The sequence below is a fragment of the Cygnus atratus genome, chromosome 11, assembly GCF_013377495.2.
Source record: "Cygnus atratus isolate AKBS03 ecotype Queensland, Australia chromosome 11, CAtr_DNAZoo_HiC_assembly, whole genome shotgun sequence".
Taxonomy (NCBI): Eukaryota; Metazoa; Chordata; class Aves; order Anseriformes; family Anatidae; genus Cygnus; species Cygnus atratus.
In genome coordinates, this window is record NC_066372.1 from 13,825,846 (window position 1) to 13,843,797 (window position 17,952).

The 17,952-nt window shown below is 65.4% G+C and overlaps 2 protein-coding genes across 4 annotated transcripts; both read left to right on the top strand.

The window, feature by feature from the left end:
- Positions 1-679: 679 nt before the first annotated feature.
- On the top strand, positions 680-9,478 carry MFGE8 (milk fat globule EGF and factor V/VIII domain containing). 3 transcript variants are annotated; one of them, XM_035554613.1, is made up of 10 exons: positions 680-891; positions 2,977-3,102; positions 3,316-3,441; positions 3,726-3,839; positions 3,954-4,135; positions 4,413-4,568; positions 5,327-5,471; positions 6,458-6,642; positions 7,713-7,868; positions 7,988-9,478. In XM_035554613.1, exons 1-10 carry the CDS (start codon positions 819-821, stop codon positions 8,129-8,131), a joined length of 1,407 nt encoding a protein of 468 aa, XP_035410506.1. In that variant the 5' UTR covers positions 680-818; the 3' UTR covers positions 8,132-9,478. The 3 variants fall into 3 exon arrangements, with proteins under 3 accessions (XP_035410506.1, XP_035410505.1, XP_035410503.1); XM_035554612.1 differs by having other exon boundaries at positions 715-891; positions 6,440-6,642; XM_035554610.2 differs by having other exon boundaries at positions 715-891; positions 3,726-4,135.
- A 3,064-nt stretch (positions 9,479-12,542) lies between these two features.
- On the top strand, positions 12,543-16,782 carry HAPLN3 (hyaluronan and proteoglycan link protein 3). Its single transcript, XM_035554657.2, has 5 exons — positions 12,543-12,616; positions 14,085-14,243; positions 14,433-14,804; positions 15,426-15,728; positions 15,916-16,782. The coding sequence occupies exons 2-5, from the start codon at positions 14,117-14,119 to the stop codon at positions 16,194-16,196; spliced, it is 1,083 nt and encodes a 360-aa protein (XP_035410550.1). The 5' UTR covers positions 12,543-12,616; positions 14,085-14,116; the 3' UTR covers positions 16,197-16,782.
- The last annotated feature ends 1,170 nt before the right edge of the window (positions 16,783-17,952 follow it).

Genomic DNA, 17,952 nt, shown 5'->3' on the forward strand with positions numbered 1-17,952 from the left:
ACCAGCTCTGGAGAGCACGGCTGGGCTTTTCCAGCACGGCCTCCCCTGGGGTCTGGGCTGGACAACGCTCAAAGAGGGTCTTGTTCGTGGCTGAGCCAACAGACGTGTGGTGCTGGGCTCTGGGGCTGTCCCCGGCCTGGCTGCAGGCTGCTCCGGAGGAAATTGGGCTCCTTGGGCTGATCTGTGCGCGGTGGTGTGGGATGCGCCCTGAGCTCCAAAGCGCCCTGCAGGAACACAGGGGAAGCCCACCCAGGGAGAGAAAATGCACCCCGAGCACGCACCCTGTGTGCTGAGCGTGCTCCCCGTGCACTCTGAGTGTGCATCCATGCACCCTGCGTGCGCCCTGTGCACTTTGAGCGTGCCCCCCAGGCACTCTGAGCGTGCACCCTGCGCACTGAGTGTGCACCCGGTGCACTCTGAGCGTGCATCTGTGCACCCTGAGCGCGCACCCCGTGCACCCTGAGCGCGCACCCCACGCACCACCAGCACGCACCCACAGCCCCGGAGCGCGCACCCCACGCGCCCCAAGCGCGCTCCCCGAGCTCATTAGCGCCTCGCTCGGCGCTTACTAATTAACCACCTCTACCTTTGAAGCCCGACCCACGGGGCAGCGGCGGCAGGGCTGCGGGGGGCCGTGCCGGGCCGGGCCGGTCCCACCCCGGGGGCGGGCGGCGGAGCACGTGAGGCCGGGCCGGGCCGTGCCGAGCCGTGCCGGGCCGCCCCGAGTCACTCCCCGCCCCGAGCCCCGCGGCGGAGCGGAGCAGGAGCGGAGCGGCTCGGCACGGCTCGGCACGGCTCGGCACGGCTCGGCACGCAGCATGGAGCCGGCAAGGCGGTGGCGAGCGCTGCTCCTCCTGGGGCTGGGGCTCTCGCTGCTGCTGGTGGTGGCCGGTGAGTGCAGGGGGGGCCCGGGGGGTGCGCGCAGCCCCCGCAGGAGCAGAGGGGCCGGGCGGGGCGAGCTCGGGGTCGCAGCTCGCTCCTGGCTGCCAAGCCGGGAGTAGCCGAGCCGAGCTGGGCCGTCCCGTGCTTTCGGGCTGAGATAAGCGTGTAAACAGCTGCCCTGGGAGCGGCCGGCGCGGCGCGGCGCGGCGCGGCACGGCGCGGCACGGCACGGCACCGGGAGCCGCGGGGAGAGGCAGCGCCCTGCGGGTCACCGTGGGGTGGGTGGCCCCAAAAGGGTGACCCCCAAGGGTTACAGTGGGGTGGCTGACCCCAAAAGGCTGACCCCAAAAGGGTGACCCCAAAAGGCTGACCCCAAAGATTGACCCCATAAAGGTGGCCCCAAAGGGACGGGTGTGAGCAGGGACCAGGGGAGCGAAGCCCACGCGCAGGAGGGCGCCCGTTCGGCCCTCCCCAGGCAGCCCCGACCTGACCCCCCCCAGCCCCGCCGGTTTTCGGAGGATGTTATTTTTGCCTTCCGGCCAGCCTGTGGGCTCGCATAAGCAAACATTTCCAAAAGCGGTGCCTGAGCTTTGTGGCCTTGGTTCCTGGCTGTCCAGCCCGTGACAGCTCCGTCCTTGACCCGAGAGATCCGCGTGTGGGGAGGATGGAGGTGCTGAACCGCTCCGCCACCGGCCCTGAAACGTCCCAAAAAGTAGGAGCATCCAAAACTTTTTGCAGCAATGGAAAATGTGAGCGGCGTGCCTTGTTGCTGGGCGAGGGGCTGGCCGGTGACACCCGCCACCCGAGGAATTATTCCTGGGAGGGGATAAAAGAGAATCTGCTCCCTCGGAATAAATGAAGTATAAATCTAGCACCGGGACCCCTCCCGTCCCAGCCCTGGGAAGATATGCAGGGAATTTTACACCGCTCGCTCCTTTTCCCGCAGTGTCCCACCCCAGAAACTCCCCCGTCGGAGCGGCGTGCGCGAGGATGGCAGGGCGCACACGTCCGCTGGCACACCGTGCTGCAGGAGGCAGCCAGCTCCTGCTGCTCAACACAGGCAGCTCTGTGCGCAGGGGATCCTTGGGATGCACCCAGGACCTGCGGAGGAGTGTGGGGCGAAGGCATCCCCACGGACCAGCCCGTGTAGGAGCTCTCTCCTCCCGCGCCGTAGCTCATGGCAGCGCATTGATGGAGCATGAGGTCATGCAGAGCTGGCTGGGCAGCGCAGGCAGCGACTTGAACCGGTGCCCGAGGTTTTCTGTCTCCCAAGGCTGGGCTAAGGGAGCTCCAGCATCCTTTTGGAAACCCTCGTGGGACGCCCGGGCCCTGCCTGGCCTGCCTGCTCCTGGTGCCTACCCTACAGTTGCTGAGCATCGGGAAGAATAGGATTACCTCCGAGCAGCCCTGCTATTAAAAGGCTAATGAGTAGGAGCTCGCTGAGTAGTAGCTTAGGCTAATGAGAGCCTTGCTGCTTGGTGTGGGTCCAGGCAGCAAGCCCACAGCTCATTACCTTCCACCTTCTCCAGGGCACGCAGGTAGTGGGGGATCACTGCTGGGTCTCCGCCTGAGTTGGAGCTTTGCTCCGACTCGAGCGTGGCACCGAGCGACGTGCTGTCCCTGCGCTTGGCGTGGGGCTCTTAAGGTTTTCAGGCAGCTCTGTGGGAATCCGGTCGAGGTTTATGGAGAGCGTTGCCACCCTGCAGCTGTTTGGGCAGGGTAGATTGGGGGTGGGAGGAATTTCCCCGAGGCCATGCGGCACCCTGCGCTTCCTCCTCTCCCGTCTCCAGTGGCTGTGAGCGCAGGCACGTGGCTCCCCCTGCGATGATTTTTTTTGTTTGTAAATACTGACTTTGGTTAGCAAAACCCAGCAGGGTGAGCAGCCCCGTTCCCTGGCATCATCCTGTCCTGCTCATGCCTGTGTGTGCCCCAGCCTGGCCAGCCCCGGCCTCCCGGCACCGCAGCCGAAGCAGGAAGGGCGCTGCAGGCCTGGGATTCCCCTGGGCGCTGGGCTGACCTTCGGGCTCTGTCCAACCACTTTTTCTGTGCACTTTTTTCCTGATGGCTCGCGGTGACGCATGGTTTTGCTGGCAGGTGATTTCTGCAACGTAAACCACTGTCAGAACGGGGGCACCTGCCTGACCGGCATCAACGAGGCCCCCTTCTTCTGCATCTGCCCTGAAGGCTACGTTGGGATTGACTGCAATGAGACAGAGAAAGGTGAGGCTCAGGGAGGGACCCGAGTCCCCGTCGCAGGGGCTCTGTGAGGTGCAGGGGACCAGGCAGCCCGCAGGAGCCTGGCAGCGTGCCCTCCTCGTGGCCCTATGCCTCCAGCCCTGTTGCATCCTCAGGCACTGAAAACACAGAGGATGCTCTTTATTTTCCCCCTGTGCCCATGTAACATCCCTTTTTACCTCCTGTCCCCTTCCCCAGGCCCCTGCCACCCTAACCCTTGCCACAACAACGGCGAGTGCCAGTTGGTCCCAAATCGAGGGGACGTCTTCACCGACTACATCTGCAAGTGCCCCGCGGGGTACGACGGGGTGCACTGCCAGAACAGTGAGTACAGCAGGCTGGGGGGCCGGGGGGGGGCTGGAGGTGGCAGCTCAGGCACCCCTGGACCTGCTCCCAAGGGGCTGCGGTGATCCCGGTGATGTGACAGGGGCTGCCCCAAAGCTCAGCCTGCTCCACGCGTGTTACCAGCCCTGCGGTCAGCAGGGACACGGCTTGGAGGAGAGCTTCAGGCTGTGCCAGCAGGCCTGGGGGAACCTCGCTCTGCAGACGCCTCTTTTCCCGGGGCTGGCTTTGGGGTCACCTCCTGAGCCCCCTCTCCTCTGTCCTAGACAAGAACGAGTGCTCCTCCCAGCCCTGCAAAAACGGAGGCACCTGCCTAGACCTGGATGGCGACTACACCTGCAAGTGCCCTCCTCCCTTCTTCGGGAGGTCCTGCCACGTCCGTAAGTTCCTGGCACCCCTTGTCCCCAGGCAGGAGGCAGACGAGCCCCTGGTTCTGCTGCCTGGTCACGTATGGCCCCTGCTCTCCCTCCTTCCCTCCCTCCCCGCGCCCCCAGGCTGTGCCGTTCCCCTGGGCATGGAAGGAGGAGCCATCTCGGACGCGCAGCTCTCGGCCTCCTCCGTCCACTACGGCTTCCTCGGCCTCCAGCGCTGGGGGCCAGAGCTCGCCCGCCTCAACAACCACGGCATCGTCAACGCCTGGACCTCCAGCAATTATGACAAGAGCCCGTGGATCCAGGTATCTATGGGAGGAGCGGCGAGCAGCCCCGTTAGCTGCTGCTGCTGGGGTTTAGCACGGTGCCACCTGGGACGCCGCGTGTCCTGGAGAAGGCGGTGGGCACCCAGCGCGGTGACGTCCCCTCCTCTGCCCAGACCTGGGGCCAGGGGATGCAGGGCTTTAGCGCCGAGGAACCCACGGTGCCCAGGTGTTCCTGGGTGCGATGCTGCCAGGCTGGGTGGTGCCGTGGGTGCAGACCTCACATCCCACTATATTCACCCTCTCGCTCCCCCCCCAGGCCAACCTGCTGAGGAAGATGAGGCTGAGCGGCATCGTCACGCAAGGCGCTCGCCGCGTGGGGAAGTCGGAGTACATCCGCGCCTACAAAGTGGCCTACAGCCTGGACGGGAGGGAGTTCACCTTCTGCAAGGACGAGAAGCAGGACACGGACAAGGTGGGCTGAGCGGTGCGGCTGTGTGCCCAGTCCTGAGCTCGGGGGAGTGCTTCTGACCCGGGTCAAAGCCACCTCGGGGACCCTCCGAGCAGCGTGCCGCACGGGCGGTGGCGGTTCGGGAGTGCTCTCCGGCTCTTTAATTGACCATAATGAGCACACCCAAAGAAGCAGGGCTGATTTATTCAGGTCATTCAGATAACATCTTTGTAGTTAACGTGCTACAGAGGATGTGGGCACAGCCTGGAAGCGCCAGCAAATAACTTGCATGGCTCTGGGCTGAGCGTGAGCCCACCGCGTATCTCGGTCTCGAGTCGCTGAATGCAGCACTTTTTTAGGGGAAATGCCTCCTGGCTGTTTTTTTGTGCACCCAGGGAAAGGCTGGGAATATCTGCCTCGCTTTAAACAAAGAAAAGTTTATCTCATCTGCACAGTGCTGGAAAAAAAAAAAAAAGCATGGAAGCGTGACCTGACAGCACGCTGCATTTTGAACGCAAACAAGCACGCCGCCCCTCTGCTTTTCGAGCGCATGTCGTGATTTGGGGAGCGCAGCTGCAGGGAGTGGGGGCAGCTCTGTGCGGATGAAGCAGGGGGCAGTGCTGAGAGCAATGGGGCTGCTGCCAGCTCGTGCGCTCTTCAGGGGCACAATCGAAGAGCTCAGGTTCCCCTGGTTCTGGGGAACAGACACCGAGGTCTGTCCGTCTGGTGGGCAAGGGCTTTTAGGAGGTGCTGGGGTGCCCACCTCTGCCTGCTTTTCCCAGGTTTTCCAGGGGAACGTGGACTATGGCACCATGCAGACCAACATGTTCGACCCTCCCATCACGGCCCAGTTCATCCGCATCTACCCCGTGGTGTGCCGCCGCGCCTGCACGCTGCGCTTCGAGCTCATCGGCTGCGAGATGAACGGTAAATGCACGCCGTGTGCCGCGGGGAGGTGGCTCTGCGCGGGCTCCGGGTGCTGGGCAGGGGTTGTCCCCTCCCCAGGGACCACGGGGCTGGCAGGGGGGTTCAATCCGGATGGGTGTCGGTCTGGATCCACTGCTGACGTCTCACCTCGCCAGGCTGACCCCGTGGTCACTGCAGGGGACGTAGGACAGGGCGTCCCCCCTCGTACCCGTCCTCGTCCCTACTTGGCCAGTGAGCGCTTGTTTTTCTCAGGCTGTCTCGTGATGCCTGGAAATCCCCACGGGAGCTTTTTGGGAGCGCAGGCTGTTAATCCCATCAGCTCAGCCGGGTAGTGCTGCGTTCTCACGCTGCTAACACCTTCCCAAGCTGTCCCAGCTCACGGCTGGGGTTTTTTTTTATTGTTCCGCATCCAATCCCTGACCCGGCTGCTTTTCCTGCCGGGGAGCTTGGAAAGCTACCGAAGATCAAAGTCCTGTGGGAAACGTGACTGATGATTAGCCGGAGCCCTCGGCTTTCCCTTCTCCTCCCCGCATTCCTGCCCTGCCGCACGTCCTAGGCAGTGCCTGGCACAGCCCCGAGCGGGGTGAGCGTGCCGGGCTGGGGCTCGGGCCGCATCCTGCCCCTACCCAGGTGCGGTGCCAGCTGTGAATTCAGCGCTGAGCTCTGTCCTCGTGCCGGGCTGTGCTGCAGGGCTGTCCACACGTCCCTGCAGCAGGAGGCACTGTGAGGCAGGGAATGGCTCGGCACCGAAAACACCGTCCTGGCTGCGGCCGGGAGCGTGGGCGAGCTGCCAGCCCCGCACGTCCCCGGTGCCGTCCCGTGTCCCCGGTGCCATCCCGTGCCCAGCTCTGCTCTCCGTGCCTCCGGGATGTGCCCCCCGGCCCCACGGGGCTCTGTTGGCTGCGGTGGGGGTGCTGGTGCTTTGGACTCTTTCCATTTCACCGCCCGCATAAACCGTTGTGTTACAGTGTATTTCAACACGGCAGGTTGCTCGGAGCCTCTGGGCATGAAATCCCGCCTGATCTCTGACCAGCAGATCACAGCCTCCAGCGTCTTCAAGACGTGGGGCATCGACGCCTTTACCTGGCACCCCCATTACGCCCGCCTGGACAAGACGGGCAAGACCAACGCCTGGACGGCGCTGCACAACGGGCAGGCCGAGTGGCTGCAGGTGGGTCTGCGTGCCCCAGGCTCTGCCCCGGGGCTGGGGGGGGGCTTACAGCAACCCCCGTGGGGCCCTGACCGCACTCCGGACCCCGACTCCTCAGCCCCAGCTCCTCCTCCCTTCTGTTTTGCAGGACAGCTCAGGTCTGCGTTTCCATTCCCAGCCTGGAATGGGAACAAATAGTTTTGAAATTTCCTTCTCGGTTTCCTTTCCTCCGCTGTTTTTATACTTTTCACATGATTTCGTGACATAATAGGACAAAGCAGTTTAGATATTTGTCCCACTTTTTCTTTTATTTGGGAAATGATTAAAAGCAGCTGCTCCTCAGCCCTAAATCAAGCAGCTGAGGGAAATGCCTCCTGATGGGGTCGCAGTGACACGCTGCCTTGGGCTGTAGCACTGAAGGCTGTACGTTTGTGTACGTGCAGATAGGTTTACATTTACACTCATATATATAAATATACAGATATGTATGGCTAGTACTGGCCTGAAGGAACATAAAATAGGAGCTAAATTAATGAGGCTTTCAGCTCGTTTGCTGGGTTGCCCCGCGCCGTGCCAGCAGCAGTAGCACAGCGTGGCAGAGCAGGAGGCAGAGCAGATAGAACAGAAACCATCTCGCTCACGGCCCAAATGTCAGACCGCGTTGAACCGCGTGTTTCCTCAGCCAGAATCGCTTTCTGCTGGAAATGCATTTCCCCTGGGGGTTCTTTATTTTTTGCCTGGAGAGCTTTGCCATCCTTCCCACAGTGACCTTTTCAGCAAACGGTGCGTAAGGGGCAGCAGCGACGTGCGGGGAGCAGACCCCTGCCCCACGGGGGCTGGGCTGAGGCAGCTGGGCTTGTGTCTCGCTTTGGGTCGCTCGGAGGGATGCTGCGAGTGTTAAAGGCTCGGATATTTCACGACAGCATTTTATTAGCTGCTCTGCCACCGGGGGAGAGGTTGAGTGGTGTTTTCTGTGCTCCGGACCCCCGGGAGGCGCGGGATGCTCTGGGTGGGAGCGCTGCTGCCCCGGCAGGGCTGTGCCAGCCCCGCTGATGTGCGGCGCCGTGCCACCAACCTCCTCTCTGTGCCAGATCGACCTCCGGGACCCGAAGAAGGTGACGGGCATCATCACGCAAGGCGCCCGCGACTTCGGCCACATCCAGTACGTGGCAGCCTACAAAGTGGCCTACAGTGACAACGGCACCTCCTGGACCGTGTACCGGGACAGCCAGACCAACAGCACCAAGGTGAGGGGGCGGCGAGCTCCCGGGGCTCGGGGGCGCCTCGGGATCGGGTGGCACAGGGGAAATTCGGGCTGGTGGCCGGGGGGTTCCCTGCGGTGCTCACCCCGGCCCTCTCCCCCCAGATCTTCCACGGCAACAGCGACAACTACTCGCACAAGAAGAACGTCTTCGACGTGCCCTTCTACGCCCGCTTCGTGCGCATCCTGCCCGTGGCCTGGCACAACCGCATCACGCTGCGCGTCGAGCTGCTGGGCTGCGACGAGTAGGCGCCGGGGCGGCGCGCAGAGCACCGACGGGGCTGCTCTTCCCCGCCGCCCGGCCCGCGCCCTGCCCGCCCCCGCGCACCTCCCGCTCCCAGCTCAAGCCTCCCTCTCCCCCTCCCCGAAAATTCGGAGGCGCTGCCTTTCGCCCTGGCTGGATGGGGCTGGGGAGGCTCCCCCCGCCCTGCCTTGGCGCTGGGGCTGCAGCACTGCGCTTCATGGGGCTGTCGTGGGTGGGATGTGGGGATGGGTCCTGCTCTTTTGCCCCGTGAGCTGGGAACGAGGGGCCCTTCTGCAGCTGGGGCTTGGCTGTGGGACCCCCCGCAAATCCCGGAGCCAACTTTTCTGCCCCTTTTCGCTTCTGCTTCCAGCAGCGAGGCTACAGCCAGCAGCAGCGCCCTGCCTGCGCCACGCCAGAGCTCAGGGCTTGGCTGTTTTGGGGGGACCAAAACCAACCCCCGCCGTCCCTCCTGCTCCGCGCACAGCTGCACGCAGGGGGCTGCAAACCCTCAGCTGGGTCCCCTGTCCCTTTTGCAAGGCCCCGAGTCCCCTTGCCGGTGGTGTCAGTGCTGCATAGTGCGAGAGGAGTGATGAGACGGGGGAGAGGCTGCTCCTATCACAAAGTGCCGCGTCTCCTTGGCCGGCAGCTCTGCCCCCTGGGTCTGGCTTTTTGGCAGCCGAGAGCCCTCCCCAGCCCCCAGCCAGGCTGTTTTCCCCAAGGGAGCAAATCCGGGGGTCTGCGGGGTGCGGGTGGTGGGGGCACCCTGCTCTCCTAAGGGGGGAGGTCTTGGGAATTGTTTCTCTCCCCTTTGATCACATTCCCAGGGTGCCAGCACCAGCGTCCTCCAAGCCTCAGCAGTGCCACCGTCCCCTTTTACTGGGGGGGCTGCAGGTCCCTCGCCCCCAGAGCCAAGCAGTGGCTGCCATCTGCAGTGGGGACGGGGAGCTGGGCACGGGATGCCGGGAGGAGCAGCAGCAGGCGGTGGCTGAGCAACCCAAGTGCAGTGGGCAGGCAGTCGCATCCCTGACCCTTTTTGTAACCTGATTTTTCCCTTTCTGTGCTGGAGGGGAGCCTCACGATGCCGGAGCAGGCGGGAGTGGTAGTAGGAGAGGGGTGAGAGCTGGCACTGCCAGGCGGGAGCGTGGCCAGGGGCTCAGGGCAGCGGCAGGACAAGCCCTCGCCTTGGGGCCGTGTCCCCATGGGCAGCACTGGTGGCGATGCTGTCCCCGTGTGCTGGGACGGGAAGCGGCCGCGGCGCCGGGCTGGCTTTGGAAAGCACCGAGGGGACCTGGCCGGTCTGGGGCTGGCCCTGCTGGGGTGTCACTGACAGTATTAAAACCAGCTGAAACTTCGGGCTGTGTGCTCGCTGCTCTGTGATGCGGCTGGAGGGAAAGCGGAGGGGCCCCGGGGTGCCCCTGTGCCCAGGGTACCCGGGCTGCGCGCATCCTTCCCACGGCCTCCACCCCTCCCAGCTGCTGCAGCCCGGTGCTCGCAGCTGGCCCAGCGTAACGGGACGGGACGTGGGGAGGGGAAGTGGCTATCAGCACCCCACACCCTGCGTATCCTCCTTTGGCTCTGATCCTGGAGCAAATCCCCCAATGTGAAGCGAAACTGGCTCTTGGAGCGAGAGCTTTGGCCAGGGCTGCGCGCGGGGATGCGGCCGGCCGAGCTCCTGGGGGGTGGGGAATGGAGGGTGCTGGATGGGGACCCTGGGCCTGGCGGGGAAGGTGTTGGGGTGGGTCAGCTTTGCTTCCTTCCAGAGGTTTCTGCCTCGCTGGGCAGGGACCCCGAGGCTGGCACGAAGGGCCCTGGTGCCACCTGCATCCCACCGCAGTCCCGCTGTCCCCGAAGCTCCTGAACTCCCCACAGCCCTGGCTGCTCGGTGACAAATCGGTGACACAGCCAGAGCGGGGGGGGACACGCTGAGCTCTGCTCCCATCCAGACATGCCCCCCTTATCGCCGGGAAGCTGCGGCAGAGATAAGGGCAGCCTGCTCCAAGGCAGGCCGAGACAGCCCTGAGCCGGAGGAGGCTGTGCAGGGAGGACGAAGCGAGCCAAAGCCACACGTCGGAGCAGGGGACGCGTCCTCCACGCCCCGTCACCGCTGTCCCCTGCCACCCCCACCCCGCTGGGGGATGCTGAGCCCCTTCCCAGCACTGCGCCGCTTCCTTCCTCCCGCAGACCTCGGGGCTGCCTTTGAAGAGGGCGAGGAGGGCCGGGGCACCCTGCTCACCACGCAAAGCCTCTGTCGGCTCGTCCCTGTCCCTCGGATGCTCTTCCCGGAGGCAGGAAGGCCGGCACGCTGCAGCCGCGGCACCCCGCTGCCTGCTGACCCCGCTGCCGGTGCTGCCAGCTGCCCGCGAGCCTGCTCGGCAGGAAGCAGCCGCAGGGGAGAGCATCCTCTCGCCTCTGCCCGGAAAGCCCAGCGCCGATCGCAGCCTCCTCCGTCCTGCCGCGGGTGCGGGTTTTCCTCCCTGCTTTTAGCCTTCAGCAACAGGTTCCTGCCGGGAGCTGAGACGGGTCCCGTGCAGGCGGCGTTTCGGAGAGAAATCCCCAACGGGGCCGCGCCGGAGCTGTCAGCCCCTGGCTTTGAGGCGGGCGAGCCAGGGATGACATTTTTATGGCTCCTGTTCAACCCGCAGCTCGGCCAGCCCCAAGCACGTGCCCGTCCCACATGCTGCGGGGTTGGATCTGCCCTGACCCCGCGCAGCGCCGCTCACCCCGCAGCCCACGGCCGCCCTTGGGGGGCTCAACCCAAAGCCCCAGCAGAAAGCAGGGCTGGGAGCGTCCCCTAAGCACCGACAATAGGGTGAGAGGAGGGAAGGAGCCCAGGGGATTCACCAAACAATCCCTCTCCCCTTCTCCTGGGGCCGTGCGGAGGGATGGCTCGTTGCGGGGCATTTCGGGCACCCTGCAGCTTTTTCCTCCTCTCCGAAACAATGGGGCGGCCGCGCCAAGGAGCAGCGTGCCCCGGCGGGGAGGGGACCGTCCCCGATCAGATCAGATCAGACGCTGGCTGGGACGTGGGGAGGCATGTCCCGGAGCCGCCGTGCCGGGAGATGTAATCGCCCCCATTGTGGGCTGCGGGGCAGCGCGCTCCGGCCGGCAGGGCGGGCGGCACGCCGGGCGTCACGCACCCATGGCTGTCCCTCGCCAAAAGCGAGCTGGCGGTGCCGTGGATCGGGGCCCCGTGACGGTGCTGGGGGCAGGATGTATATGATTACAGCCAGCATGGGGGCTCGGTGTCCCCAAAATACCCGTGATGGCCTCTGCGTCCAGCCAGAGCTGCTCGGCGAGGCCGCCTGAATGCAGGCTGTCCCTTTTTTTGGGGGTTTGGATTTAATCTCTTACTTCTTTGTGATTAGAGAGGCAGAGCTGAGCTGTGAGACCCCGGGTGCCCCAGCAGTCCCAGCCATGCTTCCCAAGGGGGTCGGGGCAGCGTGGGCCCGGCGGGCTGGTGGCAGATAACGCCGTGTCCCGGCCGCCGCCGCTCCCTATCAGCGTGCCGCCGGTGCCAGACGGGCTCAGGCCCGGGGCCGCCAGGATGGGGTTTCCCATTTATTTTCGCACGCCTTGTTTTCTTTCCGGTTTGACGCCGTCCTGAGCGGCGGCAGGAGCAGGGCCCGGGCCCCTGAGCCTCATTTCCTCGCCATAAAACAACAAAGCGCAGCGCCGGGCTGGGCCGGCGGGGCACCGGGTCAGGCCACACGCTGCTGCTGCTCCCAGGTCCTGCCGGGCGCTCGGCCACCCCCAGCCCTGGGACGGCAGCCGTGCCCTCCCGAGGGATAGATCCAGGGCTCTTGGAGCTGGAAGGAGCTGGGGTTGTGCTGTGGATGGAGATGCCCCAGCGGATGGGCTGCCCGGATGTTTTGGCCCCGTTTCTGTGTCCCGGTGCAGAGCCATCACTGAGTCGCGCTCTCCCAGCTCTGCTTTGCCCACCTGGCCTCAGGCTGAGCCCCGACGAGGCTGAGCCTCGTGGCTCAGTGCCTCCCCTTGACCCCAGAGCACAGGCACCCCCAGAGCTGCTTGTTGCCTGCATGACATGCTCGTGGAGCTCCCACAACGTGCTCGCTTGGCACCACCGCTGCCCGTAGCCAGTCCCCACGTTGGGCAGCGGGATGCATCCTCTCTCCGCGCACACATCTTTGAGCAGGACACAGTGGGGCTCACCCCCTCATCCCGGCATCCCCAACGGGGCACCCCGTTCCCCTCGGCTCCCCCCACAAGCCGGGGCGATGCCGTCCCGTTACCAGGCGGGTGCTTGGCGAGGGCATGGCCCGGGCAGGGCGCGTGGCTCCGACTGGGGCTGGAGGGCGGGCGGGGGTCTCGGGGCACCCACCCCTGCTCCGGGCCGCGAGCAGGGGGTTGGGAAAGGCGTGTGTTTCCCTTTAAGAGGCAGGCCCTGGAGCTGCTTCCTCTCAGCCTTTGCAAGAGCCCCAAACACACCGCACCGCCTGCAGCCTGCCCGCTGCCTGCCGCTGCTGCCCGGCGTGAGTAGGGCTCGGTCCCGGGGACGGGCGCGGGGCGGGCTGGCACCCCGGGGTGCGGCACCCGGCGGGGTGCGGAGGGCCGGGAGGGCTGGCATCGCTTTGGGGCTGCCGGGCATCACCGCGGAGGCTGCCGGGCATCACCGCGGAGGCTGCCGGGCATCGCCGTGCAGGCTGCCGGGCATCGCCACGGTCGAGGACGCCGGCTCTCCGTCACGTCCCCACGCCGCCATCCGCTTGCGGGTGGTGAAGAGACTTGGGATGCAGCGGGGTGAGGTCCGGCGTCCCCGTCCCGAGGCGCGAGGCTGCCGGTGCCTCGAGCCCGCGCCGCCGCCCCGCCAGCGCTCGGCGGCACACGGCGGCGTGCGCATGGCCGCGGTGCCTCGAGCAGCGCCGTGACGCCCCGCTCGCACCCGCCTCGCGGCCGGCACCAGTGCCCACCCCGCGCCCTCCGTCCTGGGGTCATGAAGCTCTCGGGGATGGGGTTTTTGGGGTTGGCTGTGCATGGGCTGCACCCACAGGGTGGTGGCACCGGGCGAGGAGGAGAGCCCCGGGTCGGGCACCCCGCGGTGGGAGCAGGGGGCTGCACGTCCCGGCCCCGGCGGCGTGGCTGGATGTCACCGCTGTCCCCAGCCCGGTCCCCGCTGTGCCGGCCAGCCCCCCGTGCCCGCACCTTGGGGCACCCTCGTGGTGCTCGTAAACCTTGTCCGAGCGGGGGGCACGGGTGTCACATCCCTGCCTGCTTTGGAGGGGGGCTGCGGAGGCTGGCCGGGTGCCGTGCCCCCTCTGCCGGCTCTGGGGAAGGCTGCAGGCCGGCAGGTAGCGATGTGCCTGTCCTGGGGGACACCGCGCTGGGCACCCTTGGGTGCCCGTGGGGGCCGAGCTGGGGGCAGCGACCCCATAGGTGGGTCCCCGGTGCCGTGGGGCAGCCGCGCTTCTCCCAGGGGCCGTGGTTTGCGGCGAGCTCGTTGTATGGGGACAGCCCCTGCTGCGTCTGGGGCGGGAAGTGGCACCCGGCCCTGGATGGGAGCTGGGGGTCTGCGGCCAGGCCGGGGGCTGCCCCCGCTGCCCCGGCCCCGCACAAAGCCGGGCGGCCCCGAGCTCTCCTCCCCTGCTCGGCTGCACGCTCTGCTGCCTCTGTAAGCTGAGCCTGCCGCCCGCAGCCGGGCTCGGCCACCGTGCTCCCCGTGTGCCCCAGGGGAGGCGTTCCCAGTGCTCCCAGTCCGGAGGACGCCCTGGGGTCCTGCTTTCCCTGGCGGGTGCTGTCCTATTCCCTGCTGCGCCCCCAGCTCTGCGGGCTGGCCGAGCCGTGGTGCTGGTGGCAGTGAGCACCCCGTCGTGCCAGGGAGCACTGTTCCTTTTGGGGTCACCCTGCAGCATGGCGGGTGGCCATCGTGGGGGCTGTTAAGGGGCTGCTGGGGTAGCACCGGTGCCTCTCCAGGTGTCGCCCCAGCCCTTTCCCTCTCTGCAGCCCGGGCTCAGGGTCCAGCCCCGCTCCCAGCCATGCTGCTGCTCCCGCTGCTCCTTGAGGCCACCCTGCTGCAGCTGGCCAGCGGCTCCTACCACCCCTTCTACAACGGCTTCTACTACAACCACGTCATGAACGACAAGGGCAACGGGCATGAGAAAGGTACAGCAGGCACTGGGGGCGTTGGTGCAAGGGGCTGAATTGCCCCCACTGCCTCTAGGATGGGGTCGGGACCCACATTTTCAGGGGTACGCAGGGCTGGAGGAGCACTGGGGGTGTTCAGGGATGCTCAGAGGTGGCTGGGGGGAGAGGTGAGGCCCAGCCCGTGACATCTTCCCTCCCTGTCTCCAGTGGCTTACTTCAACGGGGCAAAGCTGGTGGTGGAGACCCCCAGAGACCCCGTTTACAGCTCCAGCGGCGCCAACGTCACCCTGCCCTGCCACTACCGGTTCGAGCCTGACCAGGAGGGCAAGCGCAAGATCCGCATCAAGTGGTCCAAGCTGCGGGACGACTACACCAAGGAGCAGGACGTGCTGGTGGCCATCGGCAAGACCTACATGGCCTTCGGGGACTTCCGAGGCCGTGCCCACCTCCACCAGGCTGGCCGGCACGAGGCCTCGCTGGTCGTCAGCGACGTGCGCCTGCAGGACGACGGCAAGTACCGCTGCGAGGTCATCGACGGGCTGGAGGACGAGAGCGACGTGGTGGACCTCCGGCTGCAAGGTGGGGACGGGGCGGGGACCGGCGAGCGGGGACCCCTGCGGGGCAGCGAGGTGTTTGGGGGGAGAGCCCAGCCGGCCCCCGTGGGCAGGAAGGGGCTGGGGTGTGCGGGGTGATCCTCGGGGCTCAGAGCTCTCTGGGATGGGGGTTTGGGGGTTCCCGTTGTCCAGCTGTCCCTGTGACAGTGGTACAGCCAGCCCCTTGTTGGTGGTGTTCCTGCGGTCTGTGAGTCCCCGTGGTGATGCTGCGTCCCCCTGGGACCCCTGTCTGTGTGTCCCTGGGTCTGTATGTCCCTGCAGTGGTGGTCTGAGCATCCCCAGGTGTTCAGGTGCCATCCCCACGAGGGAGGTGTGCGTGTCCCCAGGACGGAGCCACCAGCTGTCCCTGTGCCACCAGATGTCGCTGGCATCTCGCTGCTGGTGGCTGCGTGCCCAGCGCACCCCGTCCGGCCCCGCCTGAGCCTGGGGCCGTGCTGCCTGGGCTGCTGCACCCTGGGGTGCTCCCTGCCCCACAGCGTGGGTTTGGGATGGGTCGGGGACCCGTGCGGGCTCCTGTTGTGGCCAGGGATGGCGTCGGGTTCGTGGGCCGCCCTGCGAGCCGGCTGAGCACCCCATCCGCCCCCAGGCATCGTGTTCCCCTACCAGCCTCCCCGCGGGCAGTACCGCCTCAACTTCCACGAAGCCGAGCGAGCGTGCCAGGAGCAGGGCGCCGTCATCGCCACCTTCAGCCAGCTCTTCCAGGCGTGGAGCGAGGGGCTGGACTGGTGCAACGCGGGCTGGCTGGCCGACGGCACCGTGCAGTACCCCATCCGCCTGCCCCGCAAGCCCTGCGGCGGGCTGCACCTCGCCCCGGGCATCCGCAGCTACGGCCCGCGCCACCGGCACCTGCATCGCTTCGACGTCTTCTGCTTCTCCTCCGCGCTCAGAGGTGGGTGCTGAGCCCCGGGGGGGCGCTGGGGACGGGGCTGTGCCCCGCAGATGGCGTCCGGTGCCCCGCTGGTGGCATCCCGTGTCCTCCCTGCCCCTTGGGGTATAGGGCTCGCAGCCCGGCGGGGATGCTCCGGGTGACGCTCGGCACCGGGGGCTCCCCCCCTGATTCCCTCCGTCCCTCCTAGGAGAGATTTTCTACCTGGAGCGCCCGGCTGGGCTGACGCTGGAGGAAGCCAAGCAGGCGTGCCAGGACGCGGGAGCTGAGATCGCCAGGGTGGGACACCTCTACTCCGCCTGGAAGTTCCTGGGGCTGGACCGCTGCGACGCCGGCTGGCTGGCGGATGGCAGCGTCCGCTACCCCATCGCCAAGCCCCGAGCCAACTGCGGCCCCGCCGAGCCCGGCGTCCGCAGCTTCGGCTTCCCCAGCAAGGGCAGGTTTGGGGTTTTCTGCTACAAGGAGAGATAAGGAGCCGGGGGAGCTCCTTCTTGGCCAGAGGATGCTTCCAGCCCGAAGGTGCCTTGCACCGGGTGTTTCCCAAGGCTGTTTTGGGGGTGATTGTGGGGGGAGGCGGGGTGGGAGGAGGCTTATTTTGTTTGATTTTTTAATTTTTTTTTTCTTCCTTTACATTTTACACTTTCTCAACGCAGCAGGGCTCCTGGCTGGGGCATCTCGCTCCACGTACAGCGTGGGGCTGCTGCTCGGGGCCGGGGCAGCCCCTCGCCCACGCCGGCCACCCTGCCGTTCCCGGGCTGTTTCTGCCCCCTTGTCCTTGGCCACGTTTCTGCCCCCTTGTCCCCTGCCACCCTGTCTGCAGGGGACCGGAGGCACAAAGCGGGTGCCTCTGCTGCAACCCATCCCCGGCTGTGGCCCTATACCCGTCCCATCCTGCTGGGGGATGCTGCTGTGCCCGTCCCCACGGGAGCCCCAGTGCCTTACCTCCGTGCGCCCCGCGCCCGGCCTCCGTGTGAACTCTGGTGCCTTCTTCTTCGAGCGTTTTGTTACGAAAAGATGTATTTTCCTGGAGCTCTTCTAATAAACGAGGGAGAAAGCCCCGGAGTGATGTGGCTGTGTCCCCACCTCTGTCCCAGCCTGGTGCTGTGGAGGGAGGATGTGGGGGTCCCCGGCAGGACTGCCAGGGTGCTCTCGGGGCCATGCATGTCTCCATCACCTCACCATCACCTCCTGGGGGGCTTCCCCTCATAACGAGTGCTAATTAACCCCCAGGGGCCGGGCCTGGAAGGCAGGGGGTGAGCATCTGCTGGCAATGGGATTTCTCGGTGTTGGGTTTTAGCTGTGGGGGGTGGATGGGGTTGACCCCTCCTGGGCAGCTCCTCCTGCCCCAGCCCCTTCCAAGACAAATCTGGGGAGTAGTTTCTCCTTTTCGGGTCCCCCTGCATTTCTCCCTTGTCCCCACAACTGCACCCCTGGGATCTGGCTGGGGCTGATGCATGATGCCCTGTGCAGCCCGTTTGGGCTCCCTTCCTTCCCCGTTCTCTTGCCATGGAAAACCCTCCACCAGCCCCCCCCCCCCAGACACCTCCCACCACCCCCTTTCCCCCCCCCAAAAAAAAACCACCACACAACCCTATCGGATTTGGCTCTCTTTATTATTTATCATTCTTTCAAAATAGGATATGTTCAAAAATATAAATAGGTGCAGGGAACGCTGGTGCCCCGCACGGTCCCCTGGAAAGAGCACGTCGTCCCGGGGTGGGCGCTGCGCCATGGGGTGGCGGCGGGGAAGCAGAGCGGGGCCGGGACCCCCGGGTCTCAGCATCCCCCCCCCCGGCTCCCCCCTACCGCAGCCCCCGGCCCCCCCGGTACATTCACTGCCCATCTCCCCACCCGCCCCGACGCGCCGCAGCAGTAGGAGGATTCTGGAAAAAAAAAATTAAAAATAAAATTAACCCCAAAAGGTGCTGTCCACCCCGGAGATTAAATAACAGAAATAATTACATTGTTCGTGGATAAAATCAGGAAAAAAATAATCATCTTTATTATTTAACTTAACCCCCTGCCCTCTGCAAACCCACCCCCCTCCCTGTCCCCGAAGGCACGAAGATAATTGGAACCGGACGGTTAGTAAAAAGGCTGACTTCTAATTCGCTTTGCTTTGGTGCTTGGAAAAACATTAATTTTTTTTTTCTTTTATATATATACACAAAGGTGGGTTTGTCTTTAATATAATTTTTTTTTCCTTATATGACAAAAAGCAACAAGA